General features: G+C 42.4%; 1 protein-coding gene across 1 annotated transcript; it reads right to left on the bottom strand.

Annotated features, from left to right (window-relative positions):
- Positions 1–358: 358 nt before the first annotated feature.
- LOC117479970 (envoplakin-like) lies at positions 359–21,036 on the bottom strand. The gene is made up of 22 exons (XM_034127072.1): positions 20,882–21,036; positions 15,532–15,631; positions 15,236–15,390; positions 14,308–14,431; positions 14,087–14,218; positions 13,115–13,156; positions 12,555–12,716; positions 11,186–11,293; positions 10,996–11,091; positions 10,199–10,309; positions 9,370–9,516; positions 8,113–8,267; positions 7,904–8,001; positions 6,468–6,640; positions 6,201–6,379; positions 5,577–5,715; positions 5,085–5,278; positions 4,841–4,991; positions 4,668–4,751; positions 4,442–4,570; positions 4,256–4,348; positions 359–4,153 (listed from the first exon to the last, which is right to left on the bottom strand). The coding sequence occupies exons 1-22, from the start codon at positions 20,905–20,907 to the stop codon at positions 632–634; spliced, it is 6,120 nt and encodes a 2,039-aa protein (XP_033982963.1). The 5' UTR covers positions 20,908–21,036; the 3' UTR covers positions 359–631.
- Between the last annotated feature and the right edge of the window lie 3,738 nt (positions 21,037–24,774).

Below are 24,774 nucleotides of genomic sequence, written 5' to 3'. Positions count from 1 at the left end.
CGACAAATGTAATATTCCTCGCAACTAGAAGCAGTGTATTATCTTAACTGTCACATTGGCAGCTTTGTGAGGCAACAGTGCCAAAGTTGAGGTCCTTTTAAGCATCACCTAATGCTTAAAAGGACAATGCTAACAGGCTGAATTTAAGCAGGTGTAATGCTTACCATTTTAGCATAGCATGTTAGCATTTTAACCCTTGATGATTAGAACTAAAAACAAATTACAGCTGCTGTTAGCATGGCTCAAACGCATAGTCATAAGGGTGTCTTGTTGTGTTTAGTTTATGAGCTGAGGAATAAGTTTTCATGCATCTGTCGACGTTTCAAATGTTTATAAATCAAATAACAAAACAGGAAAATGAATGTGAGGCTTTTGGAGTTTAATGAACACTTACATAGGATTTAGCAGCTTGAGAGTGCCGAAAAAACAATTTACCATATAAAACAAACATTACCCTCATGTATACAGCAGACCAAACCAAAAAGCACTGAAAAGAGAATTGAGTTTCACCAAATATGTCGTTTTTCCCTCCCACACATATTCATATTTATCTTTACGTGGATCAGTTAGCAATATCACACACCCTGTAGCACCAGTAGCTGCGACAAATAAAACATCTTAAACTTCACATCTAATATTTGTTGGAACTGAAGCGATAGTTAGAGTAAGACGGGGCGTCCGTGGCATCAGTAGAAGCTGCAGGAAGCAGCAGGAGCCCTGTGTGGTTGTCTATCTTACACCGATCCATCGCCTGCTTGTATGAGATCTTCTCTTTCGTGATGGGGTCCACCAACTCTTTCTTGTAGGAGGTCTCATCTTGTAGCTCATCAGCTGTTTTTCTGTCGATAATATTAGTGGCGAGAGCTTCTTTGACAGATAGGCGGCCTGCTTTCGAGGGATCCACAAACCCACCGGTGAGGTACTGTGCCTCCATATACCTCCTGGCATTTTCTTGTGGAATATACCCTTTACTTGCGGCGGGTCCCACTGCGAGACGGTCTTTGGTCATGGGGTCTTCGACTCCTGTGAAGGCCTTTTGGGCATTCAGAAGCTTGTGCATGTCACTCGTGTCAATGAGCCCACGTTCAGCTGCATTGTGGACGGATAGTTTGTCCTTTTTGGCGAGATCAACGATTCCCCCGGAGGCTGCTTGGGCCTCCAGCAGCTTCAGAGCTGTGTCGGCATCAATGAGTTTGCGGGTCAGGGCACTTCTCACGGACATGCGGCTTTCAGTGGTGGTGTCTAAAATGCCGGAGATGGGGAAATACTCATCACCTGCTGTGGAAGTGAGGTTGCTCAGACTGCCACTGTTGTGACTGTTGAGTTGAGTTGAGCTGTTATATTGAGAGTTGAGGCTGGGGAAGGAGGACCTCAGGGAGCTTGGCATGTAGTTCAAAGGAGAGGGTGGGGTGGTTCTGATGGGTGATCGTGGGGCTGAATGGATGACTGGAGGAAAGATGGGCTTGCTGGGTTCCCCTGCGACAAGGAGGGAAAACTCAGTAATGGACATTTTCCCTTCCTTGTAGCAGGACATGTCGTACTGGGTCAAGCGACCATCCTTCAGAGCCTCATTGATTGAGTACTGCTTTCCACTTTTGCGATCCTGCAGGATTGTTGTGTCGCCATCTGGACCAGTTGAAGTGATTTCCTCCCAGTCGCATTCCAACTCAGACAGATGGATGTAGTGTTTGCGATCAATCAGCCCCTGTGCATAGGCATCATAGGGAGACATGTTTTTACCGGTCTCTGGATCCAGGATGGTGATCTTCGTTGAGAGGTTTATCTCCCGTGTGTGAGTTTCAGAGTGGTCCTCTCTCTGGACATTGCTCTGCAACTCGATGATAAGTGTGTCTCTCTGGTGTATTTTGTCCTTCTCGTTGAGGATTTCTTTCTCCAGCCGTTCTAGGTCAGAGGATGACCTCAGACTCCTCTGCTTGGACATCATGTTTCTCTCACTGATCAGCTTGGACTGTTGCTGGAAGGTAATGGTGATGGTATTTCTTTGAGCCTCTAGCATTTTGAGCTGTCTGAGGAGATCCTCCTTCTCTCTCTGCATGGTATCTTTGGTGATGACGAGGGTGGTTTCTTCCTCAGAAGTCACGGAGTGCGACGAATGCAGGTGAGTAATTCTGACGTGGAGGTTCTGGGTGTCATCTTCCTGGTCACGCCTCAGATTTCTCTCCTGCGTTACGAGGTCTCTCATATGTTCCCTTTCAGCCTCCAACGCCGGGTCTTTCTCTACGCGAACAACCTCTCTGTAAACAACCTTCTCTATCGTCTTCTCCTTTTGCAGAATTTCCAACTTTATTCTCAGGTTGCGGATTTCTCTCTCAATACGACTGATATTGTTGGCCTCGGTCTCCTTGTCGGCACGTACACCATCAGTAAGTCTGTCCAGCTTAGGATCCCGCTCCACTTTCAGGATCTCCTCGATGATGATCCTTTCCTCAACGGGCGGCGGAGCGTTTTCCAATTCAAGAATGCGAGACTTGATCTGCCTGAGCTCGGACTCTACTTTAATCTTCTTCTGGCGTTCGTCCATCTGAGCCAGGGTACTCTCTTTGTCTTGAATCAGCGCTCTGAGCTGTCTGACCTCTATATCAAGCTTTCTGCGGGCTTTCAATTCGTCGTCTAGGTTCTTGTTCAACTTGTCATGCTCCACTAACTGCTTGGGGTCCTTCTGAAGACGCACCACTTCGTGCATGACTATCTTCTCCTCGGGCTTCTGCCTTTCGAGGAGGATGTATTGGTTCTGGATCTCAAAGAGCAACTCCTCCACACTGCGGCGTTGTTGAATCTCTTCTCTGACATTCCTCCGGAGTCTGTCAGCCTCTTTTTCAAGGAGAGGATCATTCTCATATTTGATGAGCTCTTTAGTGACCAGCTTGGTCTCCACTTTGGACTTTTCCACCTTCAGCTCATCTCTGTCTCTGCGTAGTCGGGTCAGCAGCTCGATGGTGGTCTCATAGTTCACTAGCAGACGGGAAGCTTGGTTGTTCAGCCTTTGCAATTCCCTGGTAACCTCTGGGCTTTTCTCTTCTTTGATCACTTCCTGGGTCACCTCCTTGTACTCTATCTTGGGTTTCTGAGAGCGCAAGGTGGTCAGAGTTGTAATCAATGTCTTGCTTTCGTACTCCATGTTCGTGCGGTTACGGCCAGAGTCCTGAAGTTCTTTCTTCAGACGCACCAGCTCGATTTCTGTCTCAGGATCAACTCTGTAGATCTCATTGATGATCTCCTTGACCTCAACTTTAGGTCTGAGCTTTTCCAGCTCCCCATAGCGTATCAGCATGGTGGTCAGGTCCTTCAACAAGATAACATTCTCATCCTTCTCCTCCTCCAAGGCAATTCGTAGCTTCTTTGACTCTTCCAGAGATTTTGGATCTTGCTGTACTTGCTTTACCACCTTGGTGACTATCTTAGGTTGGATGGTGGGAATGACCCTCTCCAATGTGTTGATCTGGCTCCTTGTGCTAAAGATGCTAGTGTTGAGCGACTCGGACCTGAAATCCTCCTCTGAGATATTAGTCTGGAACGTGAGAACAGATTTCAGCATCTGTGGATCCTTCTCAAGCCTCACCACTTCTTTCTTAACGATCTTCGACCTGGTTTTTTGTTGCTGCTGAGACAACACCGTGAGCTCGGTTTTCACTTGAATTTTCTCAGTATCTCGCGTTTGGAGCATCAGCCTTATCCTCTCTATCTCTTCTCTCATCCTGACGGCGTCTTTGTCAAGCTGGGGGTCTCTCTCATACTCCGTCATTACCTTGGTCAACAGTCTGGGTTCGACTGTGATCAGTTGTGTTTCCAGTTTGCGGATCGTCACGCTGATAATTTCGATCTCCGAACGGGTTCTTGTCCTCTTCAATGACTCATCCTGGATCCGACTTTTCAGTGACTGTAGTTCCAACTCCAGTTTTGGGTCATGGTAGTATTGCACCACCTCCTTCTCCTCCAACCTCTCCACTCCTCTCCTACTCTTAAGAGACACAAACCTCTTACGGTATGTTTCCAGGTCTCTTTCAGCATGCAAGCGTCTGGCTACCTCTTCATTTAATTCCTTTTTCAGACTATCACTTGCCTCCAGGTCCTTCCTATCGCTCTTTAGCTGCATCTGCTGAGTGACCACCACCTGACTGACTTTCTGTTCATTCTGCACATGAATAAAAAAAAAGATACATGTAATTACTTTGGGCAGGTAACAATGGGAATAATTATTACTTGAGTGTTGTATTTTGATGCCATAATATCGTACCCTGGCCTTGATGTGTTTTGTTGTCCCCAACTGGTTGAGTATCTGCTCGTTTTCGGCAGACACCTCGGAGAACAGGTTCAGTAGATTTTTCTCCTGCAGAAAGCAAAACCAGATGTGAAGTTGAAGATGACAGAGGGAACATTTGTATTGAAAATGTAGAGATTTGTCATGAGTTTTTAAGTGTACCTTTCTCTGTACAGCCTTAGCCATGGTTGAAGTTTCACGCAACTTTGGGACTGGTTCCTCATAGTCAACATCATCGTCATCGTCCTCATTCAGAGTGCCACGGTAAGTGTTCAACTTAGCGTCATACTCCTGAAAGCAAATGCATTTATGGATTTAAGGATTAAGTACAAAGGAAGTGCGCGCTTTATTCACTGTAAATAAGAATATTGATATTGTCTGAACTCACATTCAGGACGCTCTGCAGATCTCGGGACAGATACTTGACTCGGTCCAGATCATCGGATTTCTTCTTGATATCCTCAACTACTTTCTAAACAAGAAATACACCGAGACTTGAGTTAGTTTGTATTTAGAATTTGGACACATTTTAATGTATTTAAAGAAATACTTCCCACTCACCCTTTGAGAGTTTTGTTTGGTTGTTATTTGCTTCACATCATCTGTAGGTTTGATGGCGTTATTGGGCAAATTGAGCAAGAAGAAATCCAGTCCCTGAACAGCATTCTGGAAATCTTGGTTTTTATTGGTTGATTGCTTTATGAGGGCAGACCTAGAGTGAAATATGAAAAACAGTCCATTGTTCAACAAGTCGGGACTCGAAAAAACACAAACACAGTTACAACTTGCATTTAGTTTGACTCACCTTTCCTGGAGCTGATTATTGACGGACGTGTAACGGTTCTTCAGCTGTTTCACCTCATTCTCCTGGCGGCGGATGTCCGGACAGTATTCATTGAATGTCCGCTGCAAAGAGCCGCAGGACTGCTCTGTCAGGTCCAAGTCTCTGCCTAGTTTAGTCACCTGATCCTTCTCGGCGGTGACATCCTGACGCAGAATCTGTTCGGCATAAGGATAAAGACAGGTTACGAACTTGTTTGCTCCTGAAATTGTTAAATCTTTAACAATTGTGGAAGAAATCTTTTTGATGGAAAAACTGACTTATAAATTGAGATTGCAAGAAACACAACTCAACAGAAAGTGGGGGAAATGGACTCTATACAAGACTCAAAGCAAAGGCATTTGACTGGAACAATAGGTAATAGATACATGTATCTTCAAGAATATAATAACATGAAGACATATCCCTAGCCTTTTATTTTATTTGTATTCTTTTTTCCTTTTATAAGTACCACACCTGCAGCTGCTGGTTGCGACTCGGGAGGGCGTTCGGTTTATCATAAATGGCGCCTTCTTTGGCTAATTTCTCCTCGAACCCAGACACCATGCCTTCCACCTTCAGCTTCTGCTTCTCCAGGAACATGGAGGCTGTAGCCCTGGTAGAGAGGAGAGAAACACAACTTCCTGTTAGGAAAACACTGAATGTCCTCTTCCAATATCAGAGCAACATGATAACAAAGGTATCCCAACTGTAGCTGTGAACATGACAGGATGTATGATTACCTAGAAGAGCATCAGGACTGTTTGAGGCATATGATAGCTATGTGATTAACATGATGATTCAGCCTCTATGGAGATAGACATATGACAAGCATGATCATTTCTGACGTGGAGCTAATCTGAAGTAAACATTGAATACTGCTTTCTATTCCTCCATCTTGTGACTGTGTAACTCCCTCTCTTGGATATCAGCATGTGAAGGACACTGTTCAGGAACTAGTTGATGCTCTGTGTGTGATGACTACTTCCATTCTGGAGAGGATCAGAGATACATGGATCCTGAGATTGAAGCTCAAGCCAGTGAGATTTTCCTAACACTTCCAAAAAATAGAAATCATATAAAAGAAAAGTTCTTTCTTACTTTTTCTTATAGAGATCGATGAAGTTGTTGATGTCGTCAATCTTGTTGTTGGCGGCGCTGATTTTGAGGGGCAGGGAGGAGGCGGTGGGTCCGAGAGGCTTCTTGGCCAGAATGGGCTCCATCTCTCTCTGGAGAGCATTCTTCTCCGACTCCAGCTTCCTCACAGCCAGAGCAGATTTCTGGAAAGGCCAAAGTTCAATAGTGTTACTCGGAGGTGAATTTCCACATTCACATGTATTAGATAATTAACTTAAGCCTATATTTCACCTCGTGCTCTTGCAGGCGTTTGTTCAGGTCCTCAGTCGGGTTGCGATTGTCCAGCGGGGATCTGAGGCGATTCAGGATTTCTTTCTCGTTCCGCTCCAGGGCTTTGTTGATCTTGTCGATTTCACTGGCCAGCTGTGCAGCTCGTGGATCCTCGGGAGCACTTTGAACAGCGACTGAGGAGGAGAAATGACAAAAACTATACAATGAAAACTGCAAGACTCTTTCATAAAGACTAGGCATTTACACACCAAGCGCCTTTTTCTCCTGGCGATTCATTCCTTTGTAAATATATTTTTCGACGTGTTGTTTTGGTCATTAAATACTTTTACACAGAAATGTAATAATATATTGCAAAGAAACGGGTTGCGGGAATGCAATTTTAATGTGTTTTTGGTTGCTAACAAGTGTCTAAATGAGACGACTAAACATCATCACGGCCAACATTAGCCTCCTTTAGCTTAGCGGTGGTGACGTGAAGTCATGTGACCGTGCTGTAGTTCCTTTATAGCCCAACATTAGCCACCTTTAGCTTAGCGGTGGTGACGTGAAGTCATGTGACCGTGCTGTAGTTCCTTTATAGCCCAACATTAGCCACCTTTAGCTTAGCGGTGGTGACGTGAAGTCATGTGACCGTGCTGTAGTTCCTTTATAACCCAACATTAGCCTCCTTTAGCTTAGCAGTGGTGACGTGAAGTCATGTGACCGTGGTGTAGTTCCTTTATAGCCCAACATTAGCCACCTTTAGCTTAGCGGTGGTGACGTGAAGTCATGTGACCGTGCTGTAGTTCCTTTATAGCCCAACATTAGCCACCTTTAGCTTAGCGGTGGTGACGTGAAGTCATGTGACCGTGCTGTAGTTCCTTTATAACCCAACATTAGCCTCCTTTAGCTTAGCAGTGGTGACGCGAAGTCATGTGACCGTGGTGTAGTTCCTTTATAGCCCAACATTAGCCACCTTTAGCTTAGCGGTGGTGACGTGAAGTCATGTGACCGTGCTGTAGTTCCTTTATAGCCCAACATTAGCCACCTTTAGCTTAGCGGTGGTGACGTGAAGTCATGTGACCGTGCTGTAGTTCCTTTATAGCCCAACATTAGCCACCTTTAGCTTAGCGGTGGTGACGTAAAGTCATGTGACCGTGCTGTAGTTCCTTTATAGCCCAACATTAGCCACCTTTAGCTTAGCGGTGGTGACGTGAAGTCATGTGACCGTGCTGTAGTTCCTTTATAGCCCAACATTAGCCACCTTTAGCTTAGCGGTGGTGACGGGAAGTCATGTGACCGTGATGTAACGTTCACTTTTTTAATGCAAACACATTGTTTGGTTGTTAATATGTGGAGATTCTCCTTCCTTGTTTATTTGTCACTTCTTGTGTATAGGACTTTATATTCAGGGGAAACAAATAAAGGTGGTCCTGTTATGATGTCTTTCTTCTCACCTGCTTTCTGAGGGCGGACCACCTCCACAGTGGGGTTCTTCAGGGAGGCCATGTGCACAGATCTACGGCTCTTCAGATCCCTCAGCGCTTTATCCAGACTGAACACACACATCATGTTTCATTAAAAATACATCACAGGATTTGTTGTTATCACATAATAAAAGGATGTAGAGAAAACATACTGTAGGGTGTGTGTTTGCACTCTGTACCTTTTGACTTTCTCCAGGGCCTCGGCGTCAGGGGGGGGGATCATAAAGCATGTCCCTGGGAGGGTCCTGGTCTTCCCACTGCCGCCCTGGAGCACCCAGTTCTTATTATCAGAGTTGGACTTTAGGGTTAGAGTCTCTCCACGCCTCACTGTGTCCTGAAGCACACGTAGAGGAAGATAAAATGAAGATTACAAGAATATATGAGGTACGTTAGAGGGTCTTGAAGATATTGTTCCGATCAGCCTATAGTGCTCCCTATCATCTGTTTCCCCTGACTAACCTGTCCCTATCATTTGTGTCCACTTTAATTGTCCTCTCCATGATAGTATGTTTCTGTTTTTATCATGTTCTGTTGCTTTTACCTCTTAGAATATTTAACTAATTGTACGGTGTCCTTGGTGTCATGAAATGCCTTAAATCAAATGTATTATTAGTGTTGCCTCTGTGTTTAGTGTCCTGTCTGTCTGTAACTTTGTGTGGTAGTGTTACCACTGACAGGTCTCTCTTGAAAATGAGACCTTGTGTCTCAATGAGATTGTACACCTGTGTAAATAAAGGCTAAATACAATTATTATTATTATTGTCTTCAGTGATTGTAATACTAAGTTAAATGTTCCGTGTATCTTGTCTTGGAGAAAAATGTCAGACTTGATCCGACAATAAAGTATTATCCTATTATTATTTGTTGAACAGGGACAGTGCACATTAATCAACATTTCTGTAAATGTGCCAAGAGGCTATTTCTCATCTGTAGTCCCTGGACAGATTTTGTTAGTCACCCTAAAGACACATTTCATTTTAAACAAGTAAATACAGTGAAATAAAAACATGCAACATACAGTACTGGAAATCGTAATAATAAAAAAACAGAACAATAAAAACAAAAACAAAACAAAACAAAAAAGAACATGTTAAAACACAGGCAGTGTATTAAAGAGGAAGATCAAATTAAGATAACAAGAACATATAATATATATAATGTACTTTAGAGGGTCTTGAACAGTGATCTGAACATCTTCAGGGTTTTAAATGCTAAGTTAAATGCTCCTTGTATCTTGTCTTGGTAAAAATGTCAGACTCAATAAAGTATTATCGTATTATTATTATCTTTATGATGCTCCTAATAACTTGTTTTGGCATGGGTGTGCACTTCTTGGATCATTAAATTAGGATTTCTGATTCTGATTTGGACTTTTGAACAGAAAAACTGTTTTTTTATTAATATCAAAGTCTGTAAAGCACTGAAACGTATCTTACATCTTTATCAGCCCAGTCACAGAGGGCCACGACGGAGGTGGGTTTGGTGGGGAGGGTCCGACGGAGCTTCAGAGGAAAGATGCCGCTGCTGAGCTCTCTGAGGTCAGAGAGACGCTGATCGTTCCTCCGGACCGCCGGATCATCGCCCTGCAGGTAATATTGTGTTAGAATAGTTGTTGGGAAAATTCTGAATGTCCTCTTCCAATATGAGAGTCCACATGATAACAAAGGTATCCCAACTGTAGCTGTGAACATGACAGGATGTATGATTACCTAGAAGAGCATCAGGACTGTTTGAGGCATATGATAGCTATGTGATTAACATGATGATTCAGCCTCTATGGAGATAGACATATGACAAGCATGATCATTTCTGACGTGGAGCTAATCTGAAGTAAACATTGAATACTGCTTTCTATTCCTCCATCTTGTGACTGTGTAACTCCCTCTCTTGGATATCAGCATGTGAAGGACACTGTTCAGGAACTAGTTGATGCTCTGTATGTGATGACTACTTCCATTCTGGAGAGGATCAGAGATACATGGATCCTGATGTTGAAGCTCAAGCCGGTGACCAGTGAGATTTTTCTAACAAATAAAAACACTATTGAAGGGAAAACTCAAAATGGAAGAGTCTTGTAAATAAAATATGTGGAATGGAAACAAAAACACTAAGGATTAGAAAAGTAGTTCATATCTTTGAGGACAGATGGGAGGAATGTGTGAGGTATACAACACAAACATAACAAATTACCCTTTGATTAGATCTTGACAATTAATGTGCCCAATTTCTTAAAATGCAAATAAAAGAATATAGTAGTGGTGTTACCTCCAGAGCCATCAGGACCTCGGGGTTGCTCTTCCCTGTGAGAGCCTTCGGGTCCAGATTGGAGTTGAGCCTCTCCAGAGACTCGGACAGCGTCTCTGCCTCCAGCTGGAACTGTGAGACAAAATATATTCACTTAAAGGTCTCCTATTATGCTATTTTTAGGCATATATTATGGGTCTCAGATATATACAAATATATTAAAAAAACATGTCTATGATGTGTTTTGCTCAAAATACCAAACAGATCATGCATTTTAGACATCCCTCATATCCCTCTGTTTCTGGGTCCTTAGCTTTAAAAGAAAAAAAGAGGAGGTTGAGCTAATGCCTGCTCAGAATTCTACGAGATACAGCTAAATGCTGCCGTGATTAAACGCCATCATGTTCAAAACCACATCAAGGATTATTTCTGAAACAGTATGGAGCTCAAACTCTTTTTCTCTCTCAGGTTTACCACAAGGTGAGTTCCTTTTTATATTTCCTGCTTTTTTACACATACTCTCTCCAGTACAGGTTAGCTCTGAGTGTTAGCGCTACTTGCTAATGTAAACACAGACCATATTACGTCCAAAAAACGTTGGGCATTGTTTCTGATAGCAACGTTTCTGATAGGGCCGTGGGTCCACATTGCAGATATTACGTCATATCGGACGCAAATCTGGATCAGCTCCGTTGTACCCCCGTTTTTAGAGATTTGGGTACGGAGGAAAAGAGAGAGGGTTTTGTACTCAGGTGCTGTACTTTAATTGGAGTTTTTCCGCTTCATGCAACATAGTCATTGTTTTTTAGGCTCTCTACCTTCTTGTAGTCTTCGATGTTGTCCAGGTGTATTTCCTGAGCCAGACACAGGTTGAGGAAGGCCTGCCACTCCAACTGCACAGCGTCTTTGTGAGCCTGAGAAATACAAATGCCTCAGTTTAGTATATTACATTTGTTATAATCATTCATCATATTTGACCCATCACATTGATCCAGGTGACAGCTGTACCTTTATGGTGGAGCTGGCAGGATGTTTCTTCTCAACGAGTCGTTCTCCTTCCCCCTGCAGCTTGTTGATCTCCTTCTCATGAGATAGCAGACCGTTGGTTTTGAATTTCTGAAAAAGACAATAGAAGACATGATTACAACCTCTACTACATAAAATACATCAGTAAATACCCCACTGGAGAATTTAAAAACAGAGGTTGCTAACAAGTGTTTAAATGAGACGACTAAACGTCATCACGGCATTTCGTGTTATAGTCACGAAATTAATTTAATCTATTGATTCGTGTTCACCAACACGACTTCCCCCTTTTTTTCGTGTCACACAGAACGATTTTAAAAGCAATGTATTTCTATTGGTAGTATGTTTTGTGCCTGCACCACGTCTTTTTGTCCGGTCGGGTCTTGGAAGAGCGGAAGCTGTGTGGTTCATAAAAACATCTTCTTACTCAATATCAAGCCACGATTATTGTTTTTTATCTTAAATTGTATAATGTCGTATTTTTTTTGCCATCCGTGAGGAAAATAAATGGGGCTCAGAGACTTAGCTTAGCGGTGGTGACGTGAAGTCATGTGACCGTGCTGTAGTTCGTTTATAGCCCAACATTAGCCACCTTTAGCTTAGTGGTGGTGACGTGAAGTCATGTGACCGTGCTGTAGTTCCTTTATAGCCAAACACTTGCTCTTTACTTCAAAAGGTGGTGCTAAAATGTGGAGATTATCCTGCTGAACTAAACGTGTAAGTATCATAAACGTTTGTTTGACACAGAGATTGTTTTCTGCAATAATCCATTGTCTTTTTTTAAAGGAGCTTCATTTGACTCATTCGGCCAGCAGCTAAACTAAAGTTACAGCACCGGTTACACCTGTTGGATCCAGAGTTGGTGTAACCGGCTCTTCATGGTAAACTGGTAAAAGACTTTTAAATATTCCTCAAAAATCTCCCATAATAGGCGCTTTCACACCGGAGTACTTTTCCCCCCCGAACTAGGCCGATAGGGGGGGGGGAGATTTGGTTTCACACCAAAAAGGATTTGGGCCTAGTCCCTAGTTCGCGCGAACCTTTTCACCCCCAGATAGTCCCTGCTAGAGAGGTGGTACTTTCCTGGGGAGGAAATGGTTCGTGGGTGTGCCGGCCACACTAACAATTTCTGATTGGCTCGGCAAATTGCAAGTTTTGTGAACCCAAAGCAGAAGAAGAAGTGACGTCAGCGGCTTCATTTGCCTAATCCTCCCTCAGGGACTTATTCCGGTGAGAACGCGATCTACTAGGACAGTTCGAGGGACAAAAGAGTTCGGGGAGACTAAGTACCGGGGACAAGTACCGGCTAAGTACTTGGTGTGAAAGCGGCTAATGACTCCCCCCCCCTCACCTCGTACTCCATGCGGACACTGGGGGCGTCCACCAAGCGGTCGCTCCAGTCTCTCTGCAGGATCCTCTCCTGCTGCCCCGACAGGTAGCTCAGCTCCTTCCTGCAGCTCTGCACGTACTCATACAGCGAGGCCAGGTGAGCGCGCCGCTGCTCAGACAACTCCTGCACAACCAGAGGAGGAAAAAAGTGTTTATCATACAGTGTGCTGTCCGTTAAAGCTTATAGACATACTGTATGGATTTCTGGAGACTCAAAACTAGAAACAAGGGGAAGTCAATTAGTTGTATATCAACACATCCAAAGGTTTCTCTGATATCCAAAGACTCTTACACTATTATATTAGAAAGTGCACTGATCCATATTGAGATTTCGATTACATTTAGATTCCTTATGGAACCCTACCAGATGCAAAACTTAATATATATGATTCTGAAATCGGCCTCTAGCATACTGAGTATTTCTGTGACACACACCAACACACATGCATTACATACACACATCCCTCTGAACTTAACTCAACTCAAACACACTTTGAAGCCTCACAGGGGAAAAAAACTCACACAAAGTTTGTCATATTTGTCCTTGAGGGCGGCGTACTGCTCCTGTGAAGAAAGAAGAAGAATACACAGGTGAATGATTCAGCCTGAAGTAATATGTATGTGTTATTATTAGCCGGGGGGGAGATACTTTGTTCAGTTGTGTGTGCATGTGTCTATCTGTCCAAAAGCATATTTTAGTGACAGTTTTACACTTACTAACGGCTGACTCAACACTCCTCTCTACAAGTCACAAGTGATCAACAACTGTGTATTTAGCTAAAGGCATTTATGGTACATAGCCTAGGATAAGAACCAGTCTTAACTACTCTGATGCTGGCTTTTTGTCATGGCTCAAAAACCATTACAAATATTTTAGAAAATATTAACCAGTGGCACTACATTTGCACAGAACATTTGACTGTTCATGAGGGTTAGTGTAGTGTGGAAAGTATTATTAATCTCCAAAATCCAGGTTTTTGTTGCAGTCTTGAATGTAAGGAAGCCTGGAGGGACAATAGAGCGGTGCAGAAATTAGTCTTAAACCCTGAATTGAGTCTGCATTTTATCTAACGTGAAGTCATGTGACCGTGCTGTAGTTCCTTTATAGCTTAACATTAGCCACCTTTAGCTTAGCGGTGGTGACGTGAAGTCATGTGACCGTGGTGTAGTTCCTTTATAGCCCAACATTAGCCACCTTTAGCTTAGCGGTGGTGACGTGAAGTCATGTGACCGTGCTGTAGTTCCTTTATAGCCCAACATTAGCCTCCTTTAGCTTAGCCGTGGTGACGTGAAGTCATGTGACCGTGCTGTAGTTGCTTTTTAGCCTAACATTAGCTTTTTACTTCAGAAATCATAAAGTGGTGTTAATATGTGGAGATTATCCTGCTGGACAAAACGTGTAAGTATCATAAACGTTTCTTTGCCATATGTATGTATTGATTGTGATGTAACACTGTTTGCTGGAGGTCTCCATCTCTGGTTGTTTTCTGTTACCTTGGAGCTGGTGCTGCTGGGCTGCAGCTGGTCTTTGTACGCCTCGATCTCCTGGTGCAGGATGTTATGTTCTGCCATCTGCTTCTCCACGTCAGGCAGCTTTGGGCCGTACGCATCTGACTTTAACTGTCTCTGTAAATCACAGAAACAGGACCGTTTTCAACCTGTGACCTTTATCAGTCATGCAGACGTTCAGTTAACAAAACCCAAGATTAACTGACCATTTTGTCGTCCAGCAGAGGCCCCCAATCGATCTTCTGTTTGGGATCCAGAGTTTTGACCTGGGAGTACAGCTCCCTGTAGATGGAACAGTCCTTCACCCAGCGATCGTGGAGGTTTTTCACGCTGCAGGAGGAGGAACCAGACACAAAGAGATGTCAGTCAATGAAGGGTAGAAGGGTGGAGAAAGGGGAATGTGGAAATGAATATTTGAGGTGGGTATAAGTCTCGATGGCATGCGACAGATCGAGTTTTAGGTGCGTCTGTTAGCATGCATGCATCGGTGGAATTTAATAGTACACACACAAGGAAGCACTGTGCTTAAGTTCAACTGTGAGGCACTTTTATTTAATACGACTTCACACTTCACTAATCCACAACATTTAAAAAAGGGGTAAATACTTTTTACTTCACTTAATTCATCCTACAGCTACTAGTTACTTTAATAAGCAATATTTTGAATGAAAAATAATAATATGATGATCAAATATGATGTTGTGTAAGAAATGAAACTAACCAACTGTTTATTCAATAACATCTGAACAATTAGACAATTAAATAATGTTTTAGAGAAAATAATTGGCATCTATAACCATTTAAGTATTTCTATTTATTTATTTTGAATAATATTTCGTTTTTTGTGGGGTTTTTTAATATTTATTTTTATAGATGTTCATGCCTGTTTGTACTTTTGCTTATTAAAATGTGTTTTTAATTTATTTTGACTAATTTTGAGTCATTTATGTTTTTTAGTGAAGCTCGAAATTATTTTTACAATTTAAAATGTTTTTTTGTTTGTCGATAAAAAATGTTTGTCTTTGAACCTCAAACATCTCCCTCCATCTCCTTTTTGTATTTCTACTTTTACTTGAGTAACAGATGAGAGTGCTTCCTCCAGCACTGCCTGCATGTTTCTTGGTATGAACTCACTCCTTCTCGATCTCGTGGGCCTGCGGGTGCCCCAGCCTCTTGGCTTTGTCCACGTCCATGAAGAGGTCCTTCAGGAGCCCCTCGGCCTGCGACAGGGTGTCAGCGTTCTCCCTCTGGTGGTACAGATTCAGCTTCTTCTCATCTCGCTCTGTGTCCTAAGAGGGGAACAGAGGAGCTTTGTTTCTGTCTCATTCTATCTTTTTTATCACAAGGAAGTTTGCATCAGACAATATTAGCCATTTTAAAAAGTGTTGTGGACATGTGCCCAGCAGGTGTACATGACACCTCTCTCTTACCACGCTCAGATGATGCTCTGCAGCCAGGATGCTCTTCTCTACTTCGTCGGCCTTTATCTGCATCCGAGAAATCACCACAGCCAGGTCCTGGGCCTGAGCCCTGGGAACAACAACAGAGAGGTGACGGTTAAAATCCTCCAAAACACTGCAATGTGAGACTTACTGAAGACAGAAGAAAAGTTATAGAAGAATTAATATTTTTTAAAGAGGTCTTATTCTGCTTTTTGGGGTTCTCCCATTCCTGTAGTGTGTTCTATAGGTTTATAGGCTCCTTTGTTTACTTTCTGAACATAATGACATCACTAGGTAACACTCACGCTCCTATTGGCTAGCACTCCAACAAATTGTACGTGGTAGGCTAAGGGGCGGGACATCTCTAAGCCTATCAGCACAGGCAGTATGAGAAAAATAAAGAGCTTTTTGAACATTAAAGCATGGAGACATGTCCCAGTAGAGACACTACATACTGATATACACCTGAACATCAGCAGGAGAGGACTCTTTAAAGTAGAGACACTACATACTGATATACACCTGAACATCAGCAGGAGAGGACTCTTTAAAGTAGAGACACTACATACTGATATACACCTGAACATCAGCAGGAGAGGACTCTTTAAAGTAGAGACACTACATACTGATATACACCTGAACATCAGCAGGACAGGACTCTTTAAAGTAGAGACACTACATACTGATATACACCTGAACATCAGCAGGAGAGGACTCTTTAAAGTAGAGACACTACATACTGATATACACCTGAACATCAGCAGGAGAGGACTCTTTAAAGTAGAGACACTACATACTGATATACACCTGAACATCAGCAGGAGAGGACTCTTTAAAGTAGAGACACTACATACTGATATACACCTGAACATCATCAGGAGAGCACTCTTTAAAGTAGAGACACTACATACTGATATACACCTGAACATCAGCAGGAGAGGACTCTTTAAAGTAGAGACACTACATACTGATATACACCTGAACATCAGCAGGAGAGGACTCTTTAAAGTAGAGACACTACATACTGATATACACCTGAACATCAGCAGGAGAGGACTCTTTAAAGTAGAGACACTACATAGCATCAAATGTCCTCTTTATCACATGACGTGTTGCTCCTGTTTCAGGCGTGGACTCTGGAACAAAGAAGAATTCCTTCACCTGCTCAACATAATTCCTCCCTGACATGTCATCCATCTCAGACCTGTTTGTTTTGTCATTCCTCCGCCAACGAGATATGAAAGCAAACTATTTATTTTGACACACCCGTATCAGGACACAGTGTAAAGGGGGGGGGGGGGGATAAGAGGGTGTTTCCCCCCCTCTATCATTAGCGCCAGGAATGCTGTCCATTCAGATCTTATCTTTAATTTACAGCGTGGTGATGACAGCTCTGTAGTCAGACATTAAGGCTCTGAGGCGGAGGACTTCCTTTTTATCACTCCCATTGGAGGAATGTGACTATACAATTAGTCAGTGCATTGACAGGTACCTTTGTATCGCTTACTTGTTACTGGCTCTTTGACATGGAAAACATATGATGATTTGATAAAAATATGATGCTCAACGACATCACAGTAGAGGTGATACAATTGGTTGATTGCTCAATAAGTTAATTGACATAAAAAAGAACCCTATAAAGAGTCTTTGTCTCGAAATGAAGCAATGAAACTTTAACGAGGCTTCTCCCAGGCCAGTTAAAATAAAACAAACAAAGTAAGGCAGCTATAAAACAGACACAGCAGCATTAAATAAGCGGCACTTGTGAGGTTAAACGTACTGATTTACAAAAGTAGACATTTACGGAGATACATGTTATGAATAGTTAACAAATAGAAAGTCATTTTTATGTCTTACTTTGAGTTATTGATAATTTATTAAGTCAATTTTCATGTAATAATGCCAAATATACCACGGTTCCAGTTCGTCAAATTAGGCTTTTCTGCCATTCCTTTTAATTATTATTATTTTATATATATAGTTTTTTGTGGCAGGACAGAACGACTAATGTCTAGTTCTACGTTTTGGTGATTTTATGACATTTTACAAACTAAACGAGCAATCGGCAGATTAATCCAGAATGAAAAATAGTTTGTCAAATATTTCCTGCTCCTAATCTAACGACGAAAATGCCTTGATATAAATAACTTGAACATACATTAAAATACTGTATTTACATGAGGCCATTTCTGTAAAGTAATTACTTTTAATTGATGCTTTTGGTAAATATTGCTGATTAAACTAACGTACTTTTTAGGACAAGCTATGTTTACATTTCGATACTTCAAAAGTCCAACATGTGTCCGACTTTATCATGAATTTCTTTATTTTTGTTGGTTTATTTTGGCCAGTTTTAGCTTGAACTGGAAGGTAACACTGTTAGATGACATAGAGGGCATGCCACGTTAAAATGCTCCACAAAGTGAACCCAACTTCATCCATTTCTGTCCGATACATAACAAATGAAACGTGTAAATCAGGTGATGCGTTCACTGACTCACTGCCATTCAAAGCGAAGTGTCGGTGTGACAATTAAAGCAAACACCGAGACCCTGCCCTGCCACTCCCTCTGCCTTCAGAAACTATCTGCAAACACACCTGCTGTCAGATACCAGAGTACACACTGAAGTACAGCTCTCACATACTTGTACTTTACGAGAGTATTTCCCCTTAATACTTCCACTTCACTACATTTCAGAAGCCAGTACTGTCCTTTTTCGTCCACGACATGTATCTGATCATTAGAATATACATCCAGATTTGAAATGCAGTACTTTTACGTGTAACAGAGTACTTCTACAGTATTTCTACTTTAACTTTAGTAATGTAACTTCTCATCACCTCGCCTGACTTCTCACTCTCTCTGTATTTGTTTCTTTGCCTGAGGGGTGTTTGCCTGTTGAGTGTGTGTGTGTGGCTCTCTGCAATGTGGAGTAACTGGTGTGTGTGTGTTTGATTAGAGGAGTGACTGCGGCCGCCGTGGGACAAGTTGTATAAAATGACACACGGTTATAAATGTGTGACTCCTGCAGAGTAAATGGAAATGGTGCAACCTCCACCCTTAAACTGTTTATCTTGTATAACATCAGGTAAAGTATTGCGGGGCAGAGGTGGGAGAAGTACTCAGTAGAAGTACTATGGTCTTAAAATACTCTGTTACAAGTAAAAGTACTGAATTGAAATGTACAGTTTACAGCAAAACAGCAAAACAGCAAACATAAGTAACATTTAAACATTATGAAGGAGAAATAGAGGAGAGAAAAGGAAGAGGAGGGAGACAGGAAGAGGAAGGAGACAGGAAGAGATATGTGCTTAAAAATATGTATATACTTCCATTATCAAACATAAAAGTACTCCGAATGGCTCTTTACACAGTATTATAGTATTAAAGGGCCCTATTCTGCTGATGTTCAGGTGTATATCAGTATGTAGTGTCTCTACTTTAAAGAGTCCTCTCCTGCTGATGTTCAGGTGTATATCAGTATGTAGTGTCTCTACTTTAAAGAGTCCTCTCCTGCTGATGTTCAGGTGTATATCAGTATGTAGTGTCTCTACTTTAAAGAGTCCTCTCCTGCTGATGTTCAGGTGTATATCAGTATGTAGTGTCTCTACTTTAAAGAGTCCTCTCCTGCTGATGTTCAGGTGTATATCAGTATGTAGTGTCTCTACTTTAAAAGAGTCCTCTCCTGCTGATGTTCAGGTGTATATCAGTATGTAGTGTCTCTACTTTAAAGAGTCCTCTCCTGCTGATGTTCAGGTGTATATCAGTATGTAGTGTCTCTACTTTAAAGAGTCCTCTCCTGCTGATGTTCAGGTGTATATCAGTATGTAGTGTCTCTACTTTAAAGAGTCCTCTCCTGCTGATGTTCAGGTGTATATCAGTGTGTAGTGTCTCTACTTTAAAGAGTCCTCTCCTGCTGATGTTCAGGTGTATATCAGTATGTAGTGTCTCTACTTTAAAGAGTCCTCTCCTGCTGATGTTCAGGTGTATATCAGTATGTAGTGTCTCTACTTTAAAGAGTCCTCTCCTGCTGATGTTCAGGTGTATATCAGTATGTAGTGTCTCTACTTTAAAGAGTCCTCTCCTGCTGATGTTCAGGTGTATATCAGTATGTAGTGTCTCTACTTTAAAGAGTCCTCTCCTGCTGATGTTCAGGTGTATATCAGTATGTAGTGTCTCTACTTTAAAGAGTCCTCTCCTGCTGATGTTCAGGTGTATATCAGTATGTAGTGTCTCTACTTTAAAGAGTCCTCTCCTGCTGATGTTCAGGTGTATATCAGTATGTAGCGTCTCTACTGGGACATGTCTCCATGCTTTAATGTTCAAAAAGCTTGTCACGTACAATGTGTTGCAGTGATAGCCAATAAAAGAGTGTTACATAGTGATGTCACTATGTTCAGGAAGTAAACAAATGGAGAATTCAGGCAGAATAGGGCCCCTTTAAGTTAGAGTAGCAGCATCTCATCATTGAACTTCAGTAAACGTACTTCACCTGGTAACCAGTGAGGGATCGTAAACATGTCCAGTGGTGTTGTTACAGTAAACACTGAGAGACGTTTCATTCATTCTCCAGAGCTCTGAATGCTTTCTTTTAAAGAATGAATGAATGTATACTTCATACTCCTGTGTACATCATGCTATATTATATATGTATACTGTATATTTAGTACCGCGATATCCCTTTTTTCCTTTCCAGTTTTTGACTCTTTTCCTTCATTTGTTGTGCTTATTTTTGTTGTAAATACTTGTTGTTTTGTAAACACTGTTGGTATCCACTGTTATAACATATATATATATATTTTTTTTAAATGTAAAATAAATGTTTGGAAATACTTTTGGTATCCCCCAAAGGATAAAATAATAATAAAAAATATATTAAAAAAAATGTAAATACTGATGCGTATAAATTGATATTAAAAAAAGAGTTCATAAAATAAATAAATATATGTTTTACTATGATAAAAGCGTCATAAAGAAGCATTAAAAGATTTCATATTTTGTTTTCTGTGTACTTTTGGCATCCACTGTATAGGTAAAACATAAATGCGTTGTTTTGTTAATCTTTTTGTTATCCACTGTGATCAAATGATAATAAACAATATTTATAATATATGTAAATATATTTAGTTTTGTAAACACTGATTTAAATAAGATCATGGTTAAAGAAGAAGCAGTTTGAATCAGATTTCAGCAAAGAAAACAGCGAAAGAGAATCAAGACAAGGTAACCTGACACACACACACACACACACACACACACACACACACACACACACACACACACACACACATACAAACACACACACACACACACACACAAACAAACACACACACTTACTTGCTGAGCTTCAGAGCACTGGACATCTCTGGGTCTGTTCGGTGTCTGCTGTGATCTGAGAATGTGTGTGTGAGAGTGTGTGTGTGAGAGTGTGTGTGTTCCTATCTCCTCTCTCTTTTCCCTCTCAGTTAAGTCCGTCCACCTGTCGGCTCCTCCCCGCTGCAGGTGTGTCAGGAGGAAAGCAGGCGGACCTGTTCTTACCCACAATCCTCGGCTGCTGTCATGCAGCTCCTCCTCCACTGGGAGGTCAGTAACTCACTGATAGCACTCTTTAAACTGAGGGGTAAAGGTACTCTTTACTAATTTACTTAAAGCGGTAAAACCACGTCATACCAAGTCCCAGTCATACCAAAAGTACTTATTGTGAAATATAACCCTAAATCAAATATTTTAATAATTCGAACATTAAAAAAAAAGAGGAATAGGGGGGAAAAGTTACAATAAGTCTTAAAAGAAACAAAAAAGATATATATATGCAATAATAATAATTATAAATATTAAATTATATCATAATGTATTAGGATTTGTATCAAGTTTTAATTATATTTTGTTGTAATAATCCAAATAGACAAAGTAGCTCGTAACGAATGCTGTAACTTTAACGTAAACAAGTGAGGAGAAATGTGTGTCAAAGTGTAAAGTAGTATAATTAAGTATTAACTATAATTAGTACCTCAAGTGTTTTCTTAAGTACAAAGTAAGTAGATGTAGTTAGTTGTATCCACCACTGCTTTAATGTAATATTGAATGAGTTGTCTCAGTTTCAGGGTTAGAAACCTGAAACTTTAGGTATTTTGCTTTATTGTATTTCCCATGTCTGTTTTTATTTAAACTACAACACTTTCTTTGTATATGACACGGTTTACGTTCTTCCTAATGGAACAAGTACTGTATAACTAGTATAGTGTTTAGTACATTTTTTTAAATTGTACTAAAAAAATTTTTACTATTTGTCAATTGACAAAACAAATGTTTTCTTGTATTTTTATATTGCAATTATTTCCCATTTATGATGAGATTTGCTATATTTCTGAGTATGTTACCTAAAAGTGGAGTAGAAGTACAGAGTAGCATAGCATGGAAATACTCAAGCAAAGTACAAGTACCTGTACATTTTACTTAAGTGCAGTACTTTAATACTTAGTTACTTGTTAGGGAATAATTAGCCCTAGTGTCCTCCTTCACCCTCTGACACAGCTGACCAACCTTGAGCAGCCGTTATCTCCCATAAGGAGGGGCTGCCCTAGCAAGTTGTTGTTGTTACCAGTTTGTGACCGGGCAACTCTCTGTCAGAGATAGTTATTGTTGTGGGACACCTGGAACACATCCTTCTCGGGGTGTAGATGACCTCGAGCCATAAGCGACAACAAATGTGATTCAGTGTCCTCAGCTGTTTAGTCTATCTAGTGAAGAATGTTGATTACCCTCAAGCAAACTAGTTAAAACATCATACGAGAGAAGGGTTCTTCAGAGTTGATTGTGGAATCTTAACCGTGTGGTCAGACCGCGTGGCCCGTGACATGTCTTGTGAATTCTCCGGCCGAAGCTCCTAAATAAACCGTCAGTGTTTGCCGTCAAAGCTCCAGCTCTCCTTGTGTCTCTCTGAGTCCTGACTCCATCAAAGCTCCAGCTCTCCTCGTGTCTCTCTGAGTCCTGTCTCCATCAAAGCTCCCGCTCTCCTCGTGTCTCTCTGAGTCCTGACTCCATCAGAGCTCCAGCTCTCCTCGTGTCTCTGAGTCCTGACTCCATCAAAGCTCCAGCTCTCCTCGTGTCTCTCTGAGTCCTGACTCCATCAAAGCTCCAGCTCTCCTCGTGTCTCTCTGAAGTCCTGACTCCATCAAAGCTCCAGCTCTCCTCGTGTCTCTGAGTCCTGACTCCATCAAAGCTCCAGCTCTCCTTGTGTCTCTCTGAGTCCTGACTCCATCAAAGCTCCAGCTCTCCTCGTGTCTCTCTGAAGTCCTGACTCCATCAAAGCTCCCGCTCTCCTCGTGTCTCTCTGAGTCCTGACTCCATCAAAGCTCCCGCTCTCCTCGTGTCTCTCTGAGTCCTGACTCCATCAAAGCTCCAGCTCTCCTCGTGTCTCTCTGAGTCCTGACTCCATCAAAGCTCCCGCTCTCCTCGTGTCTCTCTGAGTCCTGACTCCATCAAAGCTCCAGCTCTCCTCGTGTCTCTCTGAGTCCTGTCTCCATCAAAGCTCCAGCTCTCCTCGTGTCTCTCTGAGTCCTGACTCCATCAAAGCTCCCGCTCTCCTCGTGTCTCTCTGAGTCCTGACTCCATCAAAGCTCCAGCTCTCCTCGTGTCTCTCTGAGTCCTGACTCCATCAAAGCTCCAGCTCTCCTCGTGTCTCTCTGAGTCCTGACTCCATCAAAGCTCCAGCTCTCCTCGTGTCTCTCTGAGTCCTGACTCCATCAAAGCTCCAGCTCTCCTCGTGTCTCTCTTGCGGCTTTCACACCAGCGCTTTTCCCTTTCTAGCTCCTAGCGAGAGCTTTTCTGGTTCAGCTCCGGTTTCCCTTTTCAGCTCCCGCTCTGTTCACACCGCCCAGAGCTGCCGAGAGATTTTCTCCCACAACAACAACGGGGGGGGACTGCGTCGGGTCGACGATCGTGTTGCTTTTAATCATACGAAGCCAGATTAAATTAAATAACGACTTCTCCAACCTTATACTTTTCTCCAGAGTGCCGTGGTTCATTGTTTATTAATGTGTTTCAGCGGCATTTACCGACCGCTGCAGTGCTGGCTGCTCTTCAACGGGAGTGTATTCTCCCGTTAGCTCCGGGTTAGCTCACACGGCTCTAAAGTATTCACTGTCTGACTGTCACACAAGCAGCTGATACATATCCCCAGTTCCCCTTAAGTGAATGTGTGTCAGTCTGAATTGACGCTGTTTGGTGTCAGTCTGAATTGACGCTGTTTGGCATCACAACGCTGTTATGAAAGTTTCTCTGGTATAACATGGGTGATGTTAGCATAGCAACCGAAGCTAAACTGACTACTTGCTAAGCCGTTTTCTCCAGGCACATTTTACCGGCGTATTTTTCATTATGATTCTACTTGTGATAGTCGGACATGACAACCTGTGCAGCCCATGTATTGATTCCATCCGATAGCTGCTATAATAACAAACAAAACGTCTGCCTGCTCTCCACAATGATCAATAACAGCGAACGGATGGTCAAAGTAAGGTTTCCTGCACGCCTCGACGTAAGAGACGTAAGAGACGTAAGCGACGCCGCGTCATAGCTCCGAAGCTCTTGCCTCTGGACCGACAACTTTTTGGAGCTGGAAGTGAACCGCATTCCGGAGCTATGACGCGCCGCCGCTGCGGTGTGAACAGGAAAAACCGGCGCTTTTCAGGCTCTAGCTCCGAGCAGGAGCTGGAAAAGCGCCGGTGTGAAAGGGGCATCTGAGTCCTGACTCCATCAAAGCTCCAGCTCTCCTCGTGTCTCTCTGAGTCCTGACTCCATCAAAGCTCCAGCTCTCCTCGTGTCTCTCTGAGTCCTGACTCCATCAAAGCTCCAGCTCTCCTCGTGTCTCTCTGAGTCCTGACTCCATCAAAGCTCCAGCTCTCCTCGTGTCTCTCTGAGTCCTGACTCCATCAAAGCTCCAGCTCTCCTCGTGTCTCTCTGAGTCCTGACTCCATCAAAGCTCCAGCTCTCCTCGTGTCTCTCTGAGTCCTGACTCCATCAAAGCTCCAGCTCTCCTCGTGTCTCTCTGAGTCCTGACTCCATCAAAGCTCCAGCTCTCCTCGTGTCTCTCTGAGTCCTGACTCCATTGCTTCAGAAGTTTCCCCCACACTACTTTACAGCTCTGGAGTTTTATGTACTCATGGTTTATTATGTTTATTGTAAGTGACTTTGGAAAAAAGCTAAGTGAAATGTGATGTGATGTTTAC

The sequence above is a fragment of the Trematomus bernacchii genome, unplaced genomic scaffold, assembly GCF_902827165.1.
Source record: "Trematomus bernacchii unplaced genomic scaffold, fTreBer1.1, whole genome shotgun sequence".
Taxonomy (NCBI): Eukaryota; Metazoa; Chordata; class Actinopteri; order Perciformes; family Nototheniidae; genus Trematomus; species Trematomus bernacchii.
The sequence above is the reverse complement of the archived record's forward strand: the minus strand, read 5'-3'. Positions and strand labels throughout refer to the sequence as shown.

Coding starts and splice junctions, on each gene's coding strand:
- LOC117479970 (XM_034127072.1), bottom strand. CDS start 20,907: ATGTCCAGTGCTCTGAAGCTCAGCAA. Junction 5,716..6,200: donor ATCGATCTCTATAAGAAAAA/GTAAGAAAGAAC, acceptor CCTCTCTACCAG/GGCTACAGCCTCCATGTTCC. Junction 4,154..4,255: donor CAAAACACATCAAGGCCAGG/GTACGATATTAT, acceptor ATTCATGTGCAG/AATGAACAGAAAGTCAGTCA.